At 40.1% G+C, this 23,118-nt stretch overlaps 2 protein-coding genes across 2 annotated transcripts; both read left to right on the top strand.

Moving 5' to 3' along the window:
• The first annotated feature begins 838 nt into the window (after positions 1-838).
• Positions 839-10,987, top strand: LOC136445694 (D-amino-acid oxidase-like). Its single transcript, XM_066443827.1, has 11 exons — positions 839-1,226; positions 2,685-2,798; positions 3,637-3,839; positions 5,470-5,587; positions 6,081-6,160; positions 6,564-6,629; positions 6,956-7,175; positions 7,544-7,626; positions 8,573-8,690; positions 10,054-10,158; positions 10,525-10,987. The coding sequence occupies exons 3-11, from the start codon at positions 3,655-3,657 to the stop codon at positions 10,642-10,644; spliced, it is 1,095 nt and encodes a 364-aa protein (XP_066299924.1). The 5' UTR covers positions 839-1,226; positions 2,685-2,798; positions 3,637-3,654; the 3' UTR covers positions 10,645-10,987.
• A 2,780-nt stretch (positions 10,988-13,767) lies between these two features.
• Positions 13,768-22,997, top strand: LOC136446555 (D-amino-acid oxidase-like). The gene is made up of 10 exons (XM_066444986.1): positions 13,768-13,909; positions 16,390-16,599; positions 18,582-18,699; positions 19,673-19,752; positions 20,314-20,379; positions 20,481-20,535; positions 21,154-21,255; positions 21,828-21,910; positions 22,135-22,252; positions 22,765-22,997. Exons 2-10 carry the CDS (start codon positions 16,415-16,417, stop codon positions 22,948-22,950), a joined length of 993 nt encoding a protein of 330 aa, XP_066301083.1. The 5' UTR covers positions 13,768-13,909; positions 16,390-16,414; the 3' UTR covers positions 22,951-22,997.
• Positions 22,998-23,118: the final 121 nt, after the last annotated feature.

The following is a 23,118-nucleotide window of genomic DNA, read 5'->3' as shown; positions in this document are numbered from 1 at the left end:
TGAATTTAGCGTCATATGAAGCTCCAGAATTTTGCGTCGAGCGTTCTTGGGACGCCCCCATGTAGCCCCTCCCTCCAGGAGGTGTCCGTAAAAGTCGGTATTCAATAACATAACAAGATTTACCAGTGGCCAGCCAGCAAAGTTCCCAATTTAGCACGGAGGTCCACATGGGACTCCCCAGCGGTAAATACTGACAGGCGCGCCTAGGCGAGGGCACAGCCGGCGACCCTTAGCCGGGCAGACTTAGGCCACGCCTGCCTTGTCAGTGCAATTTAATGTTCACCAAAACTCATGGAAAGCGTGTTGCCTAGTTACAAGAAGCTTTAGCAGGCTCGTTTTAGCCCACAATTCAATGCGATTCAAGATGGTGGTCAACCAAAACATAGCGAGAGAGGCAAGTAAAGTTTGTTACAGAAAACGCTGTGTTTTTTGGTCTTTTTTTTAAGTTTCTACGCTAAGTTTCTAGGTCACAACATACTATGTGAAGGCTTCTTTAAGTAAAAGGTTGTCTAGTTTTGTCCTCTGTCCATTGCAGTCTTTCCTGGGTCAAAATATCGATGCAGGCGAGGAAAACATTGAAGGGGGTGGGGGGCACAGCGATTCTTACATCGTTTCAGCGACCATTTCTTTGCTAGAAATGTAATTTAGGAATGTGTCTGCCGAGCCCTGGACACGCACGTTGTACCAGTGGGAAAACAACATCCAGATGTGTAGGGGGAAAATGTCATGATTAGCGCCCACTGACCGGGTTAGGTGGCAGCTACCCCACCCGTTCTGCCAATCAGTGGTATACCTACGGGGTATACTACATTGCCGTTGGAATCTTGTTATGATCAATATTTTTGACGTAAAAGTAGACAGTTGGAGCTTCCGAAAAGTGTTGCAGTCGGTTGGGAAGCCTCATGATTTAACGTAATTCGTAATCAGCTCTGAGAATCTAACGTAACCCGTAATCGGCGACGAAATTTTTCCTTAGATTATTTTGTAATCACCCCCTCCCCCCATGTAGCCTGAATTCAATCAAGCCTCCCGTGACCGCTCGCCGCCCTGTAACCGCCTCCCAACCGCTGGGAGGGGAGAGAAACCCCCGGACAGCTGGAGTTTGCGTTATACAGACTACCCCCATGCAGACCCTCCTAAACGTTTTAAGTTTCTTGTAAAGTAAATACGGATCTTGCCCTGACCCAGAATCTTCATCAATGTTAACTGTGCCAGCAGGAGAAAGGGTAAGTAATGTATTGTTTACATTCTACAACGAAGCATATTTTGTTCATTTCTACAGACGAATGAAGTGTTACGTTAATAATTCATGGCTAATTTAGTTCGTATGCACGATTAATGTTGTTAACATTCTACGCCCACAACAAAACAATACTGATCTGCTTGGGGAGGGGTATTTCATAATCGTAGCACTGGTCGATTATGCTTTCAGACTTACACCCAAAGACAAGCTAAAATATGCCATAACTAGAGTTACACGACCTCATACCTTCGCTAAATAATCTTAACCTTTATAACTGGCGTATTATGAGTGTTTCTCTTTGACTATAAATCATATCAGGTGATCATCTTCTCCACCCAAATAACAGAAGTTGTTCAAAGTATGACCTTGAAAAATAAGGCTAGTCTAGCATTTATCATCAATCAAATGAGGTCCTCGTTAGCATAATTTATATTGAACGATGTTCACATTCACATAATTATAACATCCTCATTTACCACTATTGAATTATAGTACTTTCTAATTTATCATGCAAATGAGGTCTTCATTTGCATTGTTGATACTAGTATCTATCGATATTTCTCTCTTCCTCAGCTACTTATGTGACATGTTTGAGAGTCCTATTATGAAATGCAGCGGATGTATAAACCACCTCGTTAACTATTCAAGTTAGATACTGATTTGCATAACACATGTAATTAGGTAAACCATCACTCAAGCTTCCTACATATCAAAAATCATGACCATTCGTCAACCCCTTCTTGAGTTATCCTCTTTCAAAGTCTAAAGCAAAACCTGCTCCTGCAGTGCCAAAAAGCCACTAGGGTGCCCAAACCAACTACTCTCTTCCCAAAAAGCTTATAATCCATGCACCACTAAAAAAATCATGTCCAAAACACGAGATATAAAACCCGGATGTTCCCAGCAGTACCGTAACAAGGAGGCCCAAAATCTAATCATTTCCAGGTCTCATCAAGACCTACCCGCATACCAAATATCCATCCAGGCCTTCTCCAGTTATGCTGCTTTACTACATATATACATACAAAGAAACATACATGCATGGGACAGGAGAACGATCCCCGTCTTGTATCAGCCAACGAAAGGGTTTGTCACCCGGCAAGGGGCGGTATAACCCCGACGGTGCACGTCGCACGTAAACACGTCCGCACGTCGACTACCTACCTACTTACCTATACATGCATACCCACATACATACTAACGCTACCCAAAACAAGCGAAGGTAACAACAGCTACATCGACCTCGCTGAGCGGACAAGGCCAAAAAACACATGTGTGCGTCCCTGAACTACTTCTGGGACATTCGGTGTGGTCATGAATTATTCATTCCCGTAAAGCTAGTCCAAATGCAGAATGGTGGGGCAACCAGAGCTATGGATTGAAACATTGTGTTGCTGTGTTGCTGTTTTTGTTTTTTTTATAATTTCAATTCATGCCACAGGTTAGCCTGATTTCATTCGCCCTTCAAGTCAGCTGCCGTCTGAAACCGCTTAGCCTTAGGAGGGGACAGAAACCCCCGGACAGCTGGAGTTTGCGTTATACAGACTAGACACAGGTATGGCTTAAAATGTATTGTTGTTTGTTTTTTGTGCATTTTTCTTCTTCTTCTTCTGCCATTCTTTTATTATTGGACCAAGCGACATGGAATTGGGTGGGGGGACATAACCCAAGATATTTACCTTGGCCCAGAAGGTTATGTTTTGGGTAGCGTTCGTATATGTGTATGTGTGTATGTCACTATGTAGAAGACCAGAATAACTCGAGAATGCCTGGAAGTTATGGAAGTTATGTGAATGTCAACATCACAAAATCAAATTATGTTGATAAGGACCTCATTTGCATAATTGGTGATAAATGTTAGCATAACCTTCTTTGTTAAGCTCACGTAAGCTCATGCTCATAATAGGGCAACTTCTGTTATTTGGGTGAGAAGATGATCAACTGGTATGATTTATAATCGATGAGAAAAAATCATAATACGTCAGTCATAAAAGTTAAAATCATTTGGTGAGGATATGGTGTCCTGGGAATCTAGTTATTATTTATTTTCATTTCTTATGTAAGTGTTCGAAATTATCTTATACAGGTTTTTTGGCTAGTTCTAAGCAAAAAAAAGAAGTACATTTTGGCATCCTGTGCCCTGGCATTACAACCAAATGACCTGAAATTTGGTGTATTGGTGCCTTGGACATATGCCTATACATGTAGGACAGCATTCACACATTTGGCATACACTTCTTCAAAAGTATCTCATAGAGGTTTCCTGGCCATTTTCAGACCGAAAATGCATATTTTGGGCTCTTTGTTGAAGGCCTATCTATCTATTATTACTCAGTCTTTTTGTTGCTGTTATTATCGTTTTCCTTAATCTTCATTCATGTCACCACTTTAAGATCGTGAACATAGTAGCCATGAAGGTTGTGGTGCTGGGTGCAGGAATTGTGGGAATGACGTCAGCTCTCCGTATCGTGGAGGATTGTGGGACGGCAGGGTTGGACATGACTGTCATGGCCGACAAGTTCTCTCCGAACACCACCAGTGACGTCGCTGCTGGGGTATGGAGCCTACCAAGGAGTAAAATGACAAAAAGAGAAATGTGAGAATAATTTTTGAGATTAGAGCGTATACAGGACAAGGTTTACCTGAATCTATCACCAGCTATTATGATACCGCAAGTTACAATATAACACAGAAACAAAGGTAAATTTAAAGGCACCCACAGCATTTTATGAGGCTTGAAAACTGGAAATTCTAGTTGCTGTAATCTTTATGAAATTGGCATTCAATGTCACTGTTTACCACATCTGCGTGCGTATTTCTTATCAAAGTGCTCAAAAGTGGCACAAAAATAAGCTGCATGGTGATCTTTTAGTTTCATTCGCCTAGTGTAAATAGACCGATACCATAGCCCCGCCCACCTCCGTCAAAATGTAGAAATGCAAAGTTAAAACATAGAAATGCAAATATTTGACGGACATGTAGTCACTATCTCATTGGTCAAACCGCTAATGGTGATTAACAATCAGGATCAGTCTATTAGGGCTTAGATTTTCTATCAGTTCTCACCACACAACGATATCGTATCTTTGCTCCTTTAATGTCGATATGTAATGGTATAGTGTTATTGAAACTTACTATGTGCAGGAATGACTAGAAATTGGAGTTTTTTTATTCAAGTTTCAAGCCTCATAAAATGTTCTGGATGCCTTTAAGACATTTACTAAAACAGTATCAGTTGTCCCCGAGGTATGCACACTTCAGATAGATACATCCAGGTTTTCAAGATATTCTTGACAAGATTTATTCTTACTTGGGTGGTCTTCGAGTACCACGCAGAATTATGATAGTTGCCTGTACCCACTTAAAGCGTACAACTGAAATAAAAAACACCAAGACGCTCTTTTCAATTTTCAATTCATAACACTGCACGAAATGGCCTCGGATCCTGGCATATCCGGACAAGAGAAACGGGATCCGGAACCTCAGATCCGTAAGAATCCGGACGGATACGGGGCCGTATTGTACTAAAACAACTCAAATTTGCCTGAAATATCTTGCTTGTGGAAGTGGTATACCACAACTGGGTACCACTTTCATATGTAGGTTGAAAGAAAGGCTACAAATCAACACTGTGTCCCAGTTCCGGAAGATACTCACCACACAACAACCTGCTATTCTCTACCAACAGTTGTTTCCCGTTTCACAGCAGCACGGCTACAGAACACGCAATGCCAGTAAAAACACTTACAAACTTTCGAAACCAAAAACCAATGCTATGAAAAAGACCTTCATGTGTAGAGCAATATCTATGTGGAACAGTTTGCCGCATCGAATACAAACCGCAACTCAGAGCAGTTTCAGGCAAGAGATGTCAATGAATATGTGTATTAGTTAGCTAATTTTAATGCAGTAATTTTATGTAGCCTGTAGGCAATTCTATGTAGTCTGTCTGATGTATTTTCCGTGGTTACTCCAGGAAGAGTAGCTTCATACTATGTATGTAGCTAATGGAGGAAATAAAGTATCCAAGTATCCAACGTTAATGTAGGTAAATTTGAGTTGTTTTAGTACAATACGGCCCCCTTATAATTATCCGTCCGGATTCTTACGGATCTGAGGTTCCGGATGCCGTTTCTCCTGTCCGGATATGTCAGAATCTGAGGCCATTTCGTGCAGTTTAAGTCCCCTTAACTTCCTGTCACAACAAGAGTATCTCTCTTCCACAGGCAGTGGTTGAGATGGTCACATGAGTACTTGACCGCTCTTTTGAAGACCCCGTATGCACCCGAGATCGGACTTTTTCTTCAGTCTGGCTGGACCATGTGGATGCATGTGGATGAACAAGTAGGGTGCCTTTGTTTTTCTTCTCCATAAGACCATATGAAGCGTACATGGTCGCAATTCTAATGGCTTTAGGTTCGTAAAGCAACACGTGCACCTTTTAAGAATATCACTAAGGTTACTGTCGATCATTTCCAAACCAATGTCCCTCCGGGAAGTGAAATCAAAAATGCAAAATATCGACCAAAAACGTATCATTTTGTGATCCCTGTGGTATCTTTTGCCTACAAACCGATTTTCATCGAAAATCATTGATGTTTGATAACTTGTCCCGGTCCATTGAATTTAGTCCCCGAAAGCCATTTTAATGACGTCATTTGGTCACGTGATTACACCAAGAAATCTACTCATGCAGACTTGCTATCATACATCAAAATAAACTTTGGTTATTGCAGATTTAAAAAAAAAATCCATGGTAGCACTTGTCCCTCTCGGTGGTACTAAAAATAGTAAATAGGATAATCAAATCAAAAGATAACGGTTTTCTAAACTGTAGGATCCAGACTGGAAGGACCTTGTCCAAGGATACCGTCATCCAACCAAATGGGAATTAACAAACCTGTTTCCAGGTTACAAGTAAGTGAGTTTAAGCATTCAAAAGTAGTTTCAACTAGAGTTAAGTATTTGTGCTACATATACTTCAGGCTTGCTATGTTAGTTTAGCGATTACGGCTTTTTTTTATAAATATGAAATGGTATTTAATTTTTCTTTTATTCGAGTTGAATGTGTGATAGTTGTGTGCCGATTTGTTAAAAATAGAGCGACCCCCAAAAACACCCCTCTCAATGAAATGGTATGGCTACCATGCGACGTCACAAAATCAAGATGGCGGTCACCACACATGCCAACGGATTCAACAAAGGTTTTGCTACGCAAACCTGTAATTTTGCGTTGTTTCTATGGCTTCTTTTTTGCAACTTATTGTAATTGTAATGTTCTATGTATGTCTAGAAACTTTATAATATTTTCTTTTTTTAGAGATGGATTCTTCTGTACGACGTTCATGTTGGAGAGTAGGCTTTTCCTTCCATGGGCTGAAAACAGGTTGAAGATTTTGGGCATTTTACCCCTTTTTTTCTTTTTAATGTCGTTTTCGTTTATGCATACGGTGTATACTTGGCAGCTGTTATAAATACAGTCTGAGACATGTTTTATGCACTTTTTTCATGATTTGCAGACTCAAAGAAGCAGGTGTTAAGTTTGTGGAGAGAAAAGTGCACTCCTTGGACGAGGTGCGTGTCTCGCGATGCATTTGTGTTTGTTTGCGTTCGTGTGTTTATTTGTGTGTGTGTACCTGTGTGAGTGTGTGTGCATGTGTGTATGCGTGTGTATACGAATTTATTTGTGCCCATATCTTTATCCAAAATCAGATTGTGGACGCTTGTTTGTCAAATTCAATCTTTAACTATGCCGATTGGTTTATTCGTTCTTTTACCGCTTATGACAATATCTAATTCTGTTAACTCGGTGTTGTTATTTTCACTCAAGCTATATTTAGACCATGACATCATCGTGAACTGCACAGGCATTGGGGCACGTGACCTGGTGGGAGATACCAAAGTCGTCCCCTCCAGGGGACAAATCATAACAGTAAGGCAAAATATTAAGATATTTGTGCTTTGTACAATATGATATGGCGTCTCTATGAACAGTAAGAGAGAGAGAGAGAGAGAGAGAGAGAGAGAGAGAGAGAGAGAGAGAGGGAGAGAGAGAGAGAGAGAGAGGGAGAGAGAGAGAGAGAGAGAGAGAGAGAGAGAGAGAGAGAATGTTTATGGATAAAAAAACCATAAATACTGACCTGTGTTTTTTACAGTTGGTAATAATAATGGACATGTTTGAAAAGTAGCTTACATATAAAAACAAGGTAATGACATCAAATCATTAAATTGACCTTCAACCATTTTAAAAATTATAACACTTAAAACTTTAATATTATAACTAACTTTTATCTGCCAAAGGTGAAGGCTCCGTGGATTAAACACAGGATTGAGCTGACAGGAATTCATCCCTCCATTCCGGGATGTCCCTACGTCATATCCGGGTGAGAACAGACAATTATACATCAACCAAATGAAGTTATAGATAAAAATGCCTTAATTTTAGTAGTTCCAAGTTTGCCTCCCTTTTCTTATCCCATGCGTTCGCTTAATTACAGGTTTGCGTAGCAAAACCTTTGCTGGATCCGTTGACATGTGGCCACAGAAGCGTAATCAGGCTTCCTATCTTGATATATGGCAATCATGTAAGAAAGAAGCTGTCAAAAGTCACCTACCTGAGTTTTAGTCCATGAAAAACATGCATTGGCAGGGCTGTCAGGCCTCTAAAGTTTCAATCTAGAGCATAATTTCAACTTTCTAATCGGCGCAACCCCTACGAATCCAGCGACGTTTACAAAAATTGACCTTTGACCTCCTTCTCTACCTGATAATCACACAAAAACACCAAACTTCTACTGCCTATAGACACCACAAACATGGATCCAAGTCTGATTTTTCAACACAATTAGAAGGGAGAAACCCTTACCTGTAACATCCAGCTCAGAAATACCAACATATCCTAGAAAAACACCCTTTACAGCTACTTTTACCAAGGGTACCAAAACTATTTCTGCGCCTGCGCCGATTAATGCTGTGTCGCCATGTGTGGTGGCTGCCATCTTTAATTGTGACGTCACGGGGTCGTCATACCATTTTATATGGAGGGGTGTTTTTTGGGGTCGCTAGCATTCTTTCTATTTTCAACAAATTGGCACACAACTATCACACATTCAACTCAAATAAAAAGAAAAATTCAATACCAATCCATATTTAGAAAAAGACCCCGTAATCTCTGAACTAACATAGCAAACCTGAAGTATATGTAGCACAAATACTTAACTCTAGTACTATAAACATGTGCGTTTGTGATAATAATATAATCTGTACATCTTATAAAAGTTTGTGACTTACGTGTTTCTGCTTTGAATTCACTATTATGTTACGTCACAGGCATAGCCATACACGGATTGGTGGAATCCGACAGCATGGAAGATGGGACTTGAGTGTCGATCCACGTGACACTGAGAAAATTTTGGACGGCATTACGACTGTCTTTCCATCCCTTAAGGTATACAGTTATACATCCAAACAGTTACTTGTAACATCAAGCCATTATCTCATCGAAGAAGTATAATTTAATATTATGTTTGTAGAGTAAAGCCACAGGGTCAATAAGAATGTTTTTTTTTACTAAAGGAGAGTTTCAGAAGAGTATATATCACGTAACGTTGGGTAACATAAATTCGTGGGGTACTTAAATTCGGGATTTTTCGAAAACGGGGTATTTAGGGATATGTGCTAGATGCAAAATCAGTAATACCGCTAGAAATGCAAACTTGACAGACTAACGTATTCAGAACACTGTCTGAAAAGCTTCGATAAGCATGCATTAGAAGGCGACGAGGACAAAAACTCTCCGTCCCTTATTGGAACAGTCTGAGGGCTTCGTGGGAGAATCACACTACATCGTTGTCGGCTGGTTTATAAGACAAATGTCACATCCACTTCCTGCTAAACACAATCATTTACAAGACAACTTATTTTCTTAAAATTGCTGACCTGCAATTGTACTCTAAGTGTGATCAATCATCAAAACCCCTCTTTGTTGCTACAACCTACGGCACGTGTATTTTCCCGCCGCCATATCATTACCCAGAATCCTGTTGTCAAGCAGACGACAAAGGTTTGTGAAGAACACTTTTTTGTCTAAATGTTGCGTGTGATAGTGGACTGAGGAAGATATTTTCCTCAAAGTTTGCTCCTAACACAACAAAGAATACATGGACATAGTAGTATTATCAATGCTACGGCATCCGGCTAACTTTACATGAATAATGTACACGTTGTCATGACGGTGGATGTCGACTTTGACGTTCTAAAGCTACCGACTCAACACACGAGTTGTTCCCGTAGGCCTGATGTGTGCGGTACGGCCGTTTTTTCGTGTATTTTTTTACTTGGACACGTCTATATCCATAGCACTCTCCTCAAGCCAAGGATGGAACGAATAGCTGCTGTATAAAATGTAATTAGCGGTAAGATATTCAAGACGAATCTTCTCTCCCGAATTAATGTTCACCCCTGTCCGACAGCACCGTCATTGTGCGTGCGGCGGACGGTAGTTTCAAGTTGAAATATTATGGTGTCAGCACGACTAGAGACAAAATCTACCATATATATGATTAGTGCAAAGATAGTACATGATACTGACAGAATCATAGAAAAAAGGATGGTTTATTGTTCTGCTAGATTGATTTCAGTCAACCATCATCGGAAAAATCCCGAATTTATGTTACCCAACGTTACATATCAACATTAATCAATAACTAACCAGTAGCATATTACTATTGTGCGAGGCACCTTGCACTCAGGAAAATCGTTCTGTGTATCATAGCATTGAATTAAGATACATTTGTATATGTATATTGCAGAATGTAGAAATCCTGAACGTGAAAACTGGCCTCAGACCGATGAGGGAAGAGATCAGACTGGAAAGAGAGGAGAAAAGGGATAATTTATCAGGAAAAACTGTTCAGGTGTGTACCGCATAAAGGATAGCATTACTGTTCTGAAATGATGATTGGAGGGTTTTGATAGGAACATGAGTGTACTGATTTCAAAGGCATCCATGAGGGCTGCCATGTTGGATTTGAACGCTGTTTAGGCATGCACAGTAACAACAACATCAACAGCATAACCTTCATGATTAGACTTTAGATAAAATTCATCTTGTTGATTATTTTTGTATGATGCATAATAAATATTGATATCAGTTCCTCCTCACATTAGAGCAATCTAGAATGTATGTATTAGGCTGAATTAAGATGACTTCCGCATATAATTATTTACTATGATTTATATCCATGAATGATTTATGATATGATATTTCTTTTTTTCTTTAGATTATCCACAATTATGGTCATGGTGGCAATGGTATTGCGTGGTCTTTTGGATGTGCAAAAGAAGTTGCGATCATGGTGAAACAACTTCTGCAAAAACAGAGCACCAAATCCCGACTCTGAGTTCAAATCATAAGTTTAGTGGCGTCGTGTGGCGTAACAGCTAGAACATTCGGCCGTCAAACAAGGGAACCCGAGTTCGATTACCTAGCTTCGGGTAGGGACGTACCTCGGATAGGATGTTAAATAGAGGTCCCGTGTTTGGGGAGAGCCACACCCCGCGCACGTTAAAAAAAACACCACACCTTTCGAAAAAGAGTAGGGGCATGCCCCGGTGTGCGATGGTCCAAACCTTACAGTCTGATCTGGGTTGACATTTTGAAAAGGTGATAGTCACCTGTTATGTCAATCCTTCCACAAATGTGTTTAATCTAAATAAATAAATAAATCAAGATTGCATCGTTGACTTCATTTGTTATTTTGTATAAATTATTAAGTTGACAATAGTTCGCTTCAGGATAAAAGTTTGCAGGTTTAAAAAAAAAGGTGCAATCCCTAGTAGACTTTTATTCATCTAACCATGCAATCGTACCTTTTATTTAGACACTTTTATTATTGTACAGATAACATCATTCTGCTAAACATAATTCCACCAGGGTATATAATTCCTCCACCCTGAAAAGATACGTTCCAACAGATCTCCGACTCAACGTTCTCCAGTATAATGCACTCCTGTACATCTAAACTCTGCATACCTGGGGGGTGCTGCACTAGAGATCTCTCAAACCCAGTGTTTTTTATCTCAGTGCAGGTTTATGTAACCCGGTGGTTTATTGTTAATGGAGGTTAACGGCATTGACATAAAGATTTGCCAAAAACATTTCCTAACATCTAATGAACTGAATTCTCAAACAAGTAAACATGAACGGTCGTACATGACGTCATCTGTCCAAAGTTCAAGAAGCCCAGGTACCAAATGGCACAGGAACTATGACGTCACCGGAAATAACCGCATTAAAAGCAACGTTTTGTCCTTACGAGGCTTCACACAGTATTTCCACAACTTAGTCCAGATCCTACGTTGAAGAAGGCACAACTTGAAACGATGGCGTACAACGGGAAGGTGATATTTCGTCTCGGATGGACTCTAGTCGTTCTCGGTACGATTAGCATGATTCTTGGGATCACAGCGGTCGCTATGTTTTCAAACCTGGACATATCCTCTACAGCTCACCTCATCGGTGGTCCAATCTGGAGCGGAGCGTTTGTCTTTGCCACTGGAGTAGTAGGCGTGTTAAGCGGAAGAAAGCCTAGCAACAAACGTTGGATTGTTGCGCTCATGGTAATGGGTATATTGGCTATCTTACTTGCCGTTGTATGTTTGGGCTTCGCTGCCGCATTTGCCGTCGCAGATAGCCTCCATTGCTATATCCTAGGCCATGGACCAGAACTCTACCCTCCTCAAAATGGCAGTAGCATTACCATCATCCCCTGTGGACCTTCAAACGTCGCCCTGCACGCTGTGAATGCCATCCTAGCCCTTGTGGAGGTTGTGTTGGGGTTTGTCGTCTCCATCCTGTGCTGTACCGCATGTTGTTGCGGCCAGCCAGCATCACAGAGTAACCACACTGCTCCCATGACTGTTGACAACCAAGGTATTAATCAATCAATCAATCAATCAATCAATCAATCAATCAAACAATCAATCAAGCAATCAAGCAATCAAGCTCTGTCTGTTGTATGGCGAACTCTGCACAATACTAAACACTTCTAAACAACTTCAGACTAAGAGCTACCGTATTTTATCTGAGTGATTCAATCTATATATATGTAGAACATGGATTAGATGATACCCGCCGATAGTACACATGAGAAAATGTTAACAACAACTGTTTTTGTCGGAAATGAAACGATTTCTTGAGAAAAGCGGCAGAGACTTTGTTCTAATTGTTAAAATTATAATAATGATAATGATTTTCATTATCATTATCGTCATCATGGTCATTATTATTTATCTACTATTTATTATCATTCTTATTTTAATTATTATAATTATTATCATCATTGTAAATCAAACTAAATATCATTTATTGTAGTCAAAAATTGAGCGCTAGCAATATTATTGCGATGTTATTTGATACTTCCTTCAGCTAGAATTTGATACAATATACGATTTGAACGTAGGTATGATCCCTGGTGGGTTCGTTGTGATGCAGTCTGGCGCTGTTGGAACTCAACCCGGTGGAACAAATCAGCAGATTTTTATCGCTCAGGACCCTAGCGGCGCACATGTGCCTGTACAGGTGTTCTACACGGCAACGCCGCAACCTTATCACCTGCAATACGTACCTTCAGCTGCAGGGGGCGCAGGAGCACCCCCTATGGAAACGAAGACTCAAACAGATGGAGCAAGTTAATGTTTAACTAAACAATGTTTGCCGTAGATAAAACAAGGCTTGTTTGACGAACAAAGCAATCCATTTGTTATTTTTTTTTATTTAGCTTCAATCTGATACAATATACGACTTCAACATTATTCCATGTACATGTACTGAGCTGTTGTGAAAATCCAGGCAAACGGCTGTGTTTTGTGTGTGTGTTGTGTCTTGCAACAACGCAGTAGTTATGATTTGATTTGATTTTCATTCAACTGTAGAAAAGTACAGCCAGGACTACCCAACTAGCCGAAGGCTATTACAAAGGGTTAGCCCTGGGAACAGTATTCAACGATCAATACAAACTTTCACAAGAAACCAAAATCAACAAAAACCATCACAAGACTGAAGCGCATATGGAAAAAATGCACGAGACTAAGCTATATATAAATCGTTAACAATGCCAAGCCAAAACTTAGGTTCATATTACGTACTAGGTTACTTAGATTATGATCTTAAAATATGTACCCCCATTGATATACTTTGTAAAGAATGTTCCCTCTGTTCTAGCGATGATAATCAAGGAGCGGCTCTTTGACCTGATACATACGTGTATCTTGTATGTCAACATCATGACTTAAAATCAACTTGGATTCTGGTTGTTTCTTTGTTTGTTTGTTTGTTTGTTTGTTTGTTTGTTTGTTTGTACCATTGAAAGTTCGCGTTTATGGAACTTATCTTGTCTGTAAATATGTAGGTTTATCGCTGTTGTCAAGGAATTAAAAAAAATGGAAACGCATTTTGGTGTTATGTCTTCAATCACCCTTAGTTACACAATGGAATCGCCCGATGACCTCCAGGCGGCTCTATGACGGTAATCAGGTTGTTGATATTCTAAACCCGGTTCATGACCTGTAAGGTCATGGTTAGCTGCGGTGTGCAGGGATATACAGGCACTGAACTCTGCTAGGTGCGAGGACGCTGTCTCAAGCTGCAGTTACATTTTGGAAGTAGTAAGTATCACATGCTTGTCATTAAGGTCTCATTCATGAGTTTTTCGCCCCATAGGCTTACATGTTATAAAACGTGTTTTACATGGGCGCGTTCGTAATGAAGCTATGGGAAATGCACCGAATGTCATTCATTCTCTGTTGAGCTCATCTACCCTAGATCATTTGAAAAAATTGCCAACTACCAGTTGGCATACAATACTGAAAGTGATCGACCGAATTACCGCCAATGTCCGGCTGTGGACGTCCGACCTCGCGCGCGGCTGCCGAACTTTACCTAATAATTTCTTCCGTTACAAACAAGCTTTCATCAGTTTAACGCTTGAGATCAGTCGGGCTGGCTAAAATGGAATTTCCCACCGATATAAACACGCGTCCATGCAGCCGTTCATTTATTTTGGCAACGGACTCTTTTAAATCCCTCCCGTAGAAATCAGTGCCAATCTTGATGTTGACATTTCGGTGTCATGCAGAATATGTTGGGGGCTCCAGTCTCTAACGCTACATAAACACGTAACGCTAAGTGTACTACATTTAGAACACACTGCCAAGGTCACATGCTAATTTGGTCCTCATGCAGTACGGAAACGGGGGGGGGGGGGGGGGAGACCATAGTCCGCTAACTGTTCGATGCCATGTGGAAAGGAAACATTTTAGCATTATCTCAGAACAGACATCACAGAACCGTTGTCGATTTCTTGACAAGACTAGACACAAGTACTTAACCAAAAACGTTGCGTTAATATTTTCTGAGAGAGGGGACGGTATATCATGCTACTTGGATCAAAGTGCTATTTGCACAAGTAGACGGCTTACAAAGCAACAATCATTAACTAAGGTCAACAAAGGTCAGAGACAGACCTACCAACGCCTAATTTCATGGTACTTTACGGTTAGGGACTGCAGTATACGTGTATTGCACATATTAATACGCGGTAGAACATGGCGGTATGGGGTGCATGGGTGGATCGTTACATTCGTCTTTTGATTTAGTAACTTACAGTTCAATTTTCTCGATAAAAAAACAACAACAGCTGTATCTTGGCAAAAGTACCGAGGTCATGGGTTCCTCTGTAATCACTCGGTGTCCAGCACCGAAGGTGCCTTCATCACTAGATTTCCAGTGATAAAGTTTTGTCATCTCTGGGCGTCCAGCAATGAGGCGACTTCGTTACTGGAAAACTTCAAATTATCACTGAAAACCGAGAGATTAGAGTACCTGCGGGGCTAGAAAACTATTGATGACAAATATTCACCTGAGATAGTCTAGTGACGATAGATTCCGCACCGTAAACCAAGCCAGCTTCCGATATGCAATTTACGCCAACGCGTCAATTTACGTCACGTTACATTTATGAAAAAAGGCCGGAATGCAAATTCAAGCGACGGTCAAGCACATTACTATGTAACTATAACACATTTAACTACAGTAACAATTATTTTCTTCCATTTTAGGGTGTAACTCAGACTGTGCATTCAAAGGAAAATAACGCATCATAAATCATTAATGTCCTGTACATGTACACCTTTGTGACGGTTTCACACTCCACTTTCCTAGATCACAAATCACCATAGTGGTAGCTTAGTGGTTTGAAGTCGGCGATTTTATATGGTATTATGATTAGTGGCGGTATAATGGTAGTGGGTGTTATATCAAATAAAATTTTACGTTCTGGCTTTCAGAAGACGGTATCAAGGGGCAAGGTAAAACCTCACTCTTTAGTTTTTATTAACCAAATTTGAAAAAAAAAGAGTGATTTACTCGATAAATTCCCAGCAATTCATTCAGTGGGTTGTTTATTCGAGTAGTGTCCGTTGCGTATCTTGTTACATGAATATCTAACCTCCGTGCCGTCTTATTGTAGTACGGTATCGACTCAAAAGATTGTCTATTACTTAAGCACTGGAACGTTCCAGTGATAATAGGATGTGATCACTGTAAGCCCACTAACGAAAAAAATGTAATCACTCGGCTTCCAGCACTGAAGACTCACTCGTTACTGGTAAATCTAGCGCGGAACCCGTGACCTCGGGACTTTTGTTACTGGTTATCTAGTGAAAAGTGACCTCCGTACTCGGTAACCAGTAATAAATGAATTTTGAGCAAGCCTACTTGTCTGGCACCCGAAGTGACGAGCAAAGATCGTCACTAGAAACCGAGTGATGAGCGGACTTCATTTCTGGAAACCGAGCACCGAGGCAAGATTCAGTGCTGGAATTCCAGCACCGAGGTAGCTTCAGTATTGGAATAAAGCCGTTCGTCACTGGATTTCTAGTGACGAACTTTCTTCCGAGCTGGACGTCCGGTGACGACGCCACTTTGTTCACGAGTTCGTTACTCAACGCCCAGTGAGGAATCCGTGACCTCGGTACCTTTGCTGTATCTTGTGTAGTTTAAAACTGTATCGTTACATTTCTGTCTCTTAACATCTTGATATTAATATGTTGCATTCTTTGCATTAATAATGTCTATTTCCTTTCAGAGAGGGTGGCTTTCTTAGGGGCGCTATGAAGGTTGTGGTGATAGGCGCGGGGATTGTGGGATTGTCTTCTGCACTCCGTATCGTGGAGGATTGTGGGATGGCAGGGTTGGACATGACTGTTATGGCCGACAAGTTCTCTCCGAACACCACCAGTGACGTCGCTGCTGGGATTTGGTGCCCGCCGAGAAGGAAACTGACAGAAAGAGAAATGTAAATAAGAAGTCTTGTAACATTGTTAAGCCCCCCTCTCATGATCACTGGACCCGTGGCACGTTGGCGGCGTCGCTGCGTCCTTAACTGGATTTGTATTACCCTTGACTTTATAATGGGAAAATCATTCAAAACGTACCATTATGATCAAAAAGACAGAAAAACACACAAAGCTTAAAAAGATTCGTTTTTTGTCGATGAAATTCGTTGAGTGCTTTGTCAATTCGATCGGTCGCATTGACGCCGCCAGCGTGCCGCGGGTCCAGTGAGAGGGGGGCTTTAGCATTGAGAGCATAGAGAAGACTTGATCATGAATGAAAATGATTGATCCTATATCAATGACACACATTACGTTGATGACGGTTGGACATCCAGGTACTAAGATACGCCAAAAAAGTTACTCAAGCGAGAGGATAATTTTGTTGCAATTCTGTTGCCTGAGTAACTATTTTGAATGACACACGTTGATTTGTTAATTTTCTATTAGTAATAGACGTGAACTCGAGAACATGTCAAGCCAGCTGTAAAACATCTCTTATGACTGCTACTGCTAGGAAAAAAAATGTTTGAATAGCAGAGCAACAAACTGAAATATATATCTCTCTATAGCAAATTAAATCTGAGGAAGCTGAACGTTTTTTATAAGCAATTTGTTATCAATAAGTATTTGGCACTGTGAAAACTTCAAGCCAAGCTAACGAACATTAAATTATACATTATACCGTAAAGTATTTCATCTAATGAAATTATATACCCTAACAAGAGTCCGTAGGACACAATTCTCCGTGAAGTATTTATAGTATGTACAAGTATTGACCTACAAAAATTGCATCTCTGCACAGTCCAAGTAGTGTTTTAGAGCAAGTAAAGAAAAAGTGTTTGTTTATCTTTTTCTTTCAATACAGGAGTGGTCAACCTGCTGAAAAGTATGTTTTTACAGCATGGCACAGATGTGATCTAGAAATTCCGGGAAAAGTCACAAAGTTAGATCTAGATGGCCCCTTTTCAATTATCAACGAACCATTCAGCCTTACAACTAAGATGTATCAGAAATCACAAATATGCAGTAAATCCTCTTTCCACAATTTATTGCAGGCCGGCCTGGTCTATAGCTATCAAGCTATTTGCATTAAAAAAGGCTAATTTTATATTATCGTAACATTTCACGAAGGTCAAAGGTCACCGGATCTAACCACCCGGAAGTGACACTGGCGCGCGCACTTTTCTGAGAGATATTTCTCAACAATCTTTCATCCCCTGCGTAAACTTTTTACATTGTCACAGCCTCCGTATTATAAACTACAAGTGCGGTAAGTTTGAAGGTCCAGAGATTTGCCATTTTCACACTGTGCGTAAAAGTGCATCGTCCGTCCCGTGCGCACATACTGTATGCGAGTTGCGAGTGGACACCGCATACTTAATACACAGACTGGAGGTCACTCTGCACATGTTCGCAGCTAAAACTTACAATTCCCGTTGCCGCATTGGTATGTAACTTGGTATATCGTTTGCTAGGTTGCGTGTGGTGATGCACGTTGTCTATTTTTCAATGTAACAGTGACTATACGATCACAGCAAGTAAGGAAGATTTTTACCCCGTATCTGCCTGAAGTATTCCAGTCATGCATAACGGATTATAACATGGTCCCTATGGCAGGGCAGTGGGACATAGCATTAATTATAGGGGTGCAATTACGATATTGGATTGACGTTTAAAGTAGTTATGGTGTAACAAAGCTGTTGTGCATCACCACGCCGAACCAGGCAAACGATATGCCAAGTTACACACCTATGCGACAACGGGATCGTGAGTTATAGCTGCGAACGCGCAAACAAATGCATTCCCAATACTCCCAGAAGGAGGTCATCCTCCTTCCCGGAGTAAAAATGTGTAACATCATATCTAATAATTGTACATTTTTCAATGGAGCAAAATATATTCAAACACGATACGTCTGACGTTTCCTCGTCTCTGTATACAGGCAATGGCTGAAGTGGTCCCATGACTACCTAACCATTCTGTTGAAGACTCCGTATGCTCCTGAGATAGGCGTGTTTCTCCAGTCTGGGTGGATTGCATGGATGCATACTGATTTTCAGGTTGGACATGACTCTTCTTCTGATATGTTTAAGGTATTGTCTAAGGGTGGCTAAGGAATTTTGGGATGTTTAAAAAAAACACACCTTTCTCAAGCTTTGTAAACGTTCCTCAACCTTAACTTTTTTTCAGGTAGTACCTTATGGCAAGGTGATAGTTTATGCAAATTTTTATGATGTCATGATTACGTCATCAAGATTTATAAGGCCACGCCCCTTTTTTAGAAAAAACGCTCTCCTTGGCTTGTGCTTCGATGTTCATCAATATAACTTTGCAGGAATGTACATGATAGTAATACTAAAAGGATGATGCGTGTCAACGCGAATATTTTGAAATATCGATTTTTGGCGATTTTTTTGTTGTTATCAAACAAAAAATTTCGCCAAAAATCGATATTACAAGATATCAGCGTTGACACGCGTCATTCTTCTTTCGCCAGGGTACATATGTCGTCTACTATTGGTTTTAAATGATTCATTGGGGGGGGGGCATAATCATGCATGTCAATCAAGATAACTGTAGTGTGTGTTGGTCCAGACATAACATCATGATAACAGGAAGTCAAACAGTATCTATCGGCTGGCCAACTCTGCTGGTACGTTATCTGTCCATTTTGGCCGATTTCTACTTTTTCCTGGTATAGGCTTTTTCCTGGTATAGGCTAATGTAAAATAAGTAAAAGTGGAGTTTACGTAGCAGATCGGCCAGCATCTATCGCTATATCAGATAGTTTATAGATAAGTAACATGATATGTCAGAAACTCGACTCAGTATTGACATCAAATCATATATCAAATAGCAATACAAATGTAACGGCAATGGGGTACACAGAGGACTGATATTCTCCTTTTCCCAGGACATTGATTGAAAGCTTTTTGCTCTGCATACAAAGACAGCAATTGATATTTCAAAGTGATAAAATGGGATTTAACTTTCGTTGGGTTGCCCAGTGCTAACGATTATCTTTAACTGTAGGATCCTGACTGGAAGGACCTCGTCCAAGGATACCGTCATCCAACCAAATGGGAACTAACACATCTGTTTCCGGAGTACAAGTAGGTTAATCAAGTAGCTTTTTAAGTCATTACAAGTTATATGGATGTTAAGGACATAGTACCATTTGTATGAGTTAAGCATTTGCAACTATATATATTATAATCGTTGCATTGTTTTTTGATCGATAGTTGTGTATGTGTTACACTTCTGTACGTTTGGGAGTGCATAGTGATGTCAGCCCCTGTGATTGTACATATGTAAATACGTTGCGTTTGGGATTGCATCTCGGTCAGAATTGCCTTGAAGAAGGTGACAGATGGTCACCAAAGCGTCAGTGGAATAAATCTCTTGGTTGTGTAAAAAGAGTATTTTTTAGTCAGTGACTTACCATCATAATGAAACTATTCACGGGTATATAAATGTAGAAAGAGAGATAGAGAGAGGGAGACAGTCGCAAATGCGTATATATATATATATGGTATGTATGGTGTATCTGCTGCCTCTTTGATGGTATGTCTATTACACATGCTATAGCAAAATATCACAAATTCTACTTACTTCTCTTGCTTGAACATGAAAAATACCAGATTGAAAAAACAACATTTTCTTGACACGTATAGGGGTGGATTCTTCTGCACAACCTTTATGTTGGAGAGCAGGCTTTTCCTTCCATGGATCACCAACAGGTATGGAATTATTTTTTCAGATACTCACTTTTTTATTGTTTTTGTTTGCTGTAAGCTTTATGCATGATATCATTCTGTTATGTTATGCTTTATACTTTCAGGTTAAGAAATAAAGGTGTGAAGTTTGTACAGAGAAAAGTCCAGTCACTAGATGAGGTAACTTCGTACGTTTGATCTTATCATGCATAAAGTTTGAATTCATTAATGTGCATAATGCTTGTATTGCTAGCACTTTAAACTGTAGGTTACAGTGATATTGATTGTTTCAATCAAAGCTTTTAAGGATAGTATGAGTATATATGAGAATATATCATATCAACATGATCATCATACAACAGTCTGAATTTAGCTTAGTCTCGTGCATTTTTTCCATATGCGCTTCAGTTTAGTGCTGTTTTTTGTTATTTTTTTTGTCTTCTATATATTTTAGTCTTGCGTTTTGTGTACGCCTTCATGTGTATTTTGACGTGCTTTGTGAAAGTTTGTATTAAATTTTGAATATTGTTCCCAGGGCTAGCCCTTTGTAATAGCCTTCGACTAGTTGGGTAGCCCTGGCTGTACTTTTTCTACAGCTGAATAAATAAATCAAATTAAATCAAATCAACCGTAGGGTTAGTGAGATCTTAGTGTAATACTTGATTATTACTTTTAGTAATAAGGGCGGTTTGCTAGCAGTTCCATGAATTTTACATATATCACTAACAGTCCTTTTAATAGTTTATTTAATGAGGACATTTTACACAAATCTTACGCAATGGCATGTTTTCGCTCAAGTTATCGTTAGACTATGACGTCATCATCAACTGTACAGGCGTTGGAGCGCACGATCTGATGGGCGATACCAAAGTCTTCCCGTCGAGGGGACAAGTTATGAGGGTAAGACAAAATTGTTCATCACAAAGCAATTTCTTCAGAAGGAATCCTAGCAAAAAGAAAATGATGAAAGATTCTTCCATTTTTCTCAGAAACATATTTTTTTCTATATACTCAACTTTCAAACAGAAACAGCATATTTTTAAAATCAAACTAAAATGTACAATGTAAACGTCATTGCTATAAGAAACAAAATTTGAATTGAACCCCTTACGACATAGCATAAATGTAGTCTCCAAGCAGACGCAACGGTTGCAAAGACCGTTTCCAACTGGCAGAATGAGTTTTTTTGTGCAATCCAGGTGCCTGACAACTTTGGCTGACTGGAGCTTCTCTGGCTAGCTTGTACGATTTTGGCACCGTGGAGATCTGCTTGGAGATTAGCATAAATGTGTGGCCACAACTTTGGACCCAAGCTAAACCAGCTAGACTTTCAATTCTTCAAGTATCCTATTACACCATTTCTGTCTAACATCTTGACAGGCTGCCGTTCCGGCATATTCACACAACTGCAGACTCACACCGAGACAAACAAACAAACAAACTGGTTGCAATACCTCCATTTTCACCTACAGGTTAAGGCTCCGTGGGTGAAGCACTGGATGCTTCTGGAGGGAAAACATCCCTACATCCCGGGGATTCCGTATGTCGCCGGCGGGTGGGTACAAACAAATAAACAAACAAACAAACAAACTAACAAAGCAATATCTACTGATTAAAATGTGTTCTTTTTGGTTAATATTACATTCCTTTCATTATATGTTGTTTTGATTTGTCATTGTTCAAAGAGTGTTCAAATCTAAGATCTAAGACAGTTGTTGATACTTTTTGAGCTTCTGTGACATCTTTGTTTTGAATTTTGCTAACATTATGACGTCACAGATCTACCGCTGCCCTGATTGGTGGAATCCGACAAGACGGAAGATGGGACTTGCACAATGACCCACGTGACACGAAGACGATTTGGAACGGCGTCACGGCTGCATTCCCAGCACTTAAGGTATCAAATGTAGACAAAATGGTAAATGGAACAGGACGTATGATTTGTGAATGGAATAAAAATCTCAATGGGGGTAGAGCGAACAAAAAATTGCGCAAAAAGATAGTTCCAAGCACTTAATGTATAAATGCTTACAACTGGTTAATGGTTCATAAAGTATATTTGGTTCAAGATTACTTATATCTTGATTGCAAAAAAAAATCAAAAACTCAATGGGAGTTAAAACTAAAGAAGAATTAGAAATTGCGCAAATTGAATGATAGAATTGTTAGACTTGTTTTTTTCGTTTGTATTGCCTGTCAACGAAATCAAGCTAATATCAAATTCTGTGTTGAAAATAATTTCAACCGATTTTATTGATTTATGCTGTTGGAATGAACATAGGCGCCAACGTTTGCCATGTTGAGTATACCTGGATTGTATACGTCAAATATGTTCCTTTTTGCATAGGTTTCAAGTGCTTTACACCTCTTTGTACACCTTAATATTGATAGAATATAAATCTAATACAGGACGCAGAAGTCCTAGAAGAGAGAACTGGTCTCAGGCCGATGAGGGAAGAGATTAGGCTGGAAAGAGAGGAGAAAAATGACCCCTTATCCGAAAGAACTGTTCAGGTTTGTACCTTACGAATCGTAGAATTAGTTAGTCAAAATTCTTCCCACACCTTGCGGTATACGGGATGGTGCATATATTAATTTCATAACACTTTGTTTGGCCACATAGCTGTGCAAGCACTACAAAAGGAGGCCAGTCGTGGCGTCGTGTGGCGTAATGGATAGAACATTCGACTGTCAAACAAGGGGACCCGAGTTCAAACCCGGGCTGCCCCCAGACATGGCTAGACATGCTCCCCGACGTTGTGC

This window comes from Branchiostoma lanceolatum, chromosome 12 (assembly GCF_035083965.1).
Source record: "Branchiostoma lanceolatum isolate klBraLanc5 chromosome 12, klBraLanc5.hap2, whole genome shotgun sequence".
Classification (NCBI taxonomy): Eukaryota; Metazoa; Chordata; class Leptocardii; order Amphioxiformes; family Branchiostomatidae; genus Branchiostoma; species Branchiostoma lanceolatum.
Note: the sequence above shows the minus strand (reverse complement) of the source record. Positions and strands in the feature narration are given on the sequence as shown.

What these genes read in the sequence shown, in the direction of transcription:
- LOC136445694 (XM_066443827.1), top strand. Translation starts at nt 3,655, where the DNA reads ATGAAGGTTGTGGTGCTGGGTGCAGGAATTGTGGGAATGACGTCAGCT. An exon ending in AAAATGACAAAAAGAGAAAT is followed by an intron (nt 3,840 to 5,469) that starts GTGAGAATAATT and finishes TCTCTTCCACAG; the next exon opens with GCAGTGGTTGAGATGGTCAC. An exon ending in TATCAGGAAAAACTGTTCAG is followed by an intron (nt 10,159 to 10,524) that starts GTGTGTACCGCA and finishes TTTTTTCTTTAG; the next exon opens with ATTATCCACAATTATGGTCA.
- LOC136446555 (XM_066444986.1), top strand. Translation starts at nt 16,415, where the DNA reads ATGAAGGTTGTGGTGATAGGCGCGGGGATTGTGGGATTGTCTTCTGCA. An exon ending in CATCTGTTTCCGGAGTACAA is followed by an intron (nt 19,753 to 20,313) that starts GTAGGTTAATCA and finishes TGACACGTATAG; the next exon opens with GGGTGGATTCTTCTGCACAA. An exon ending in ATTCCGTATGTCGCCGGCGG is followed by an intron (nt 21,911 to 22,134) that starts GTGGGTACAAAC and finishes ATGACGTCACAG; the next exon opens with ATCTACCGCTGCCCTGATTG.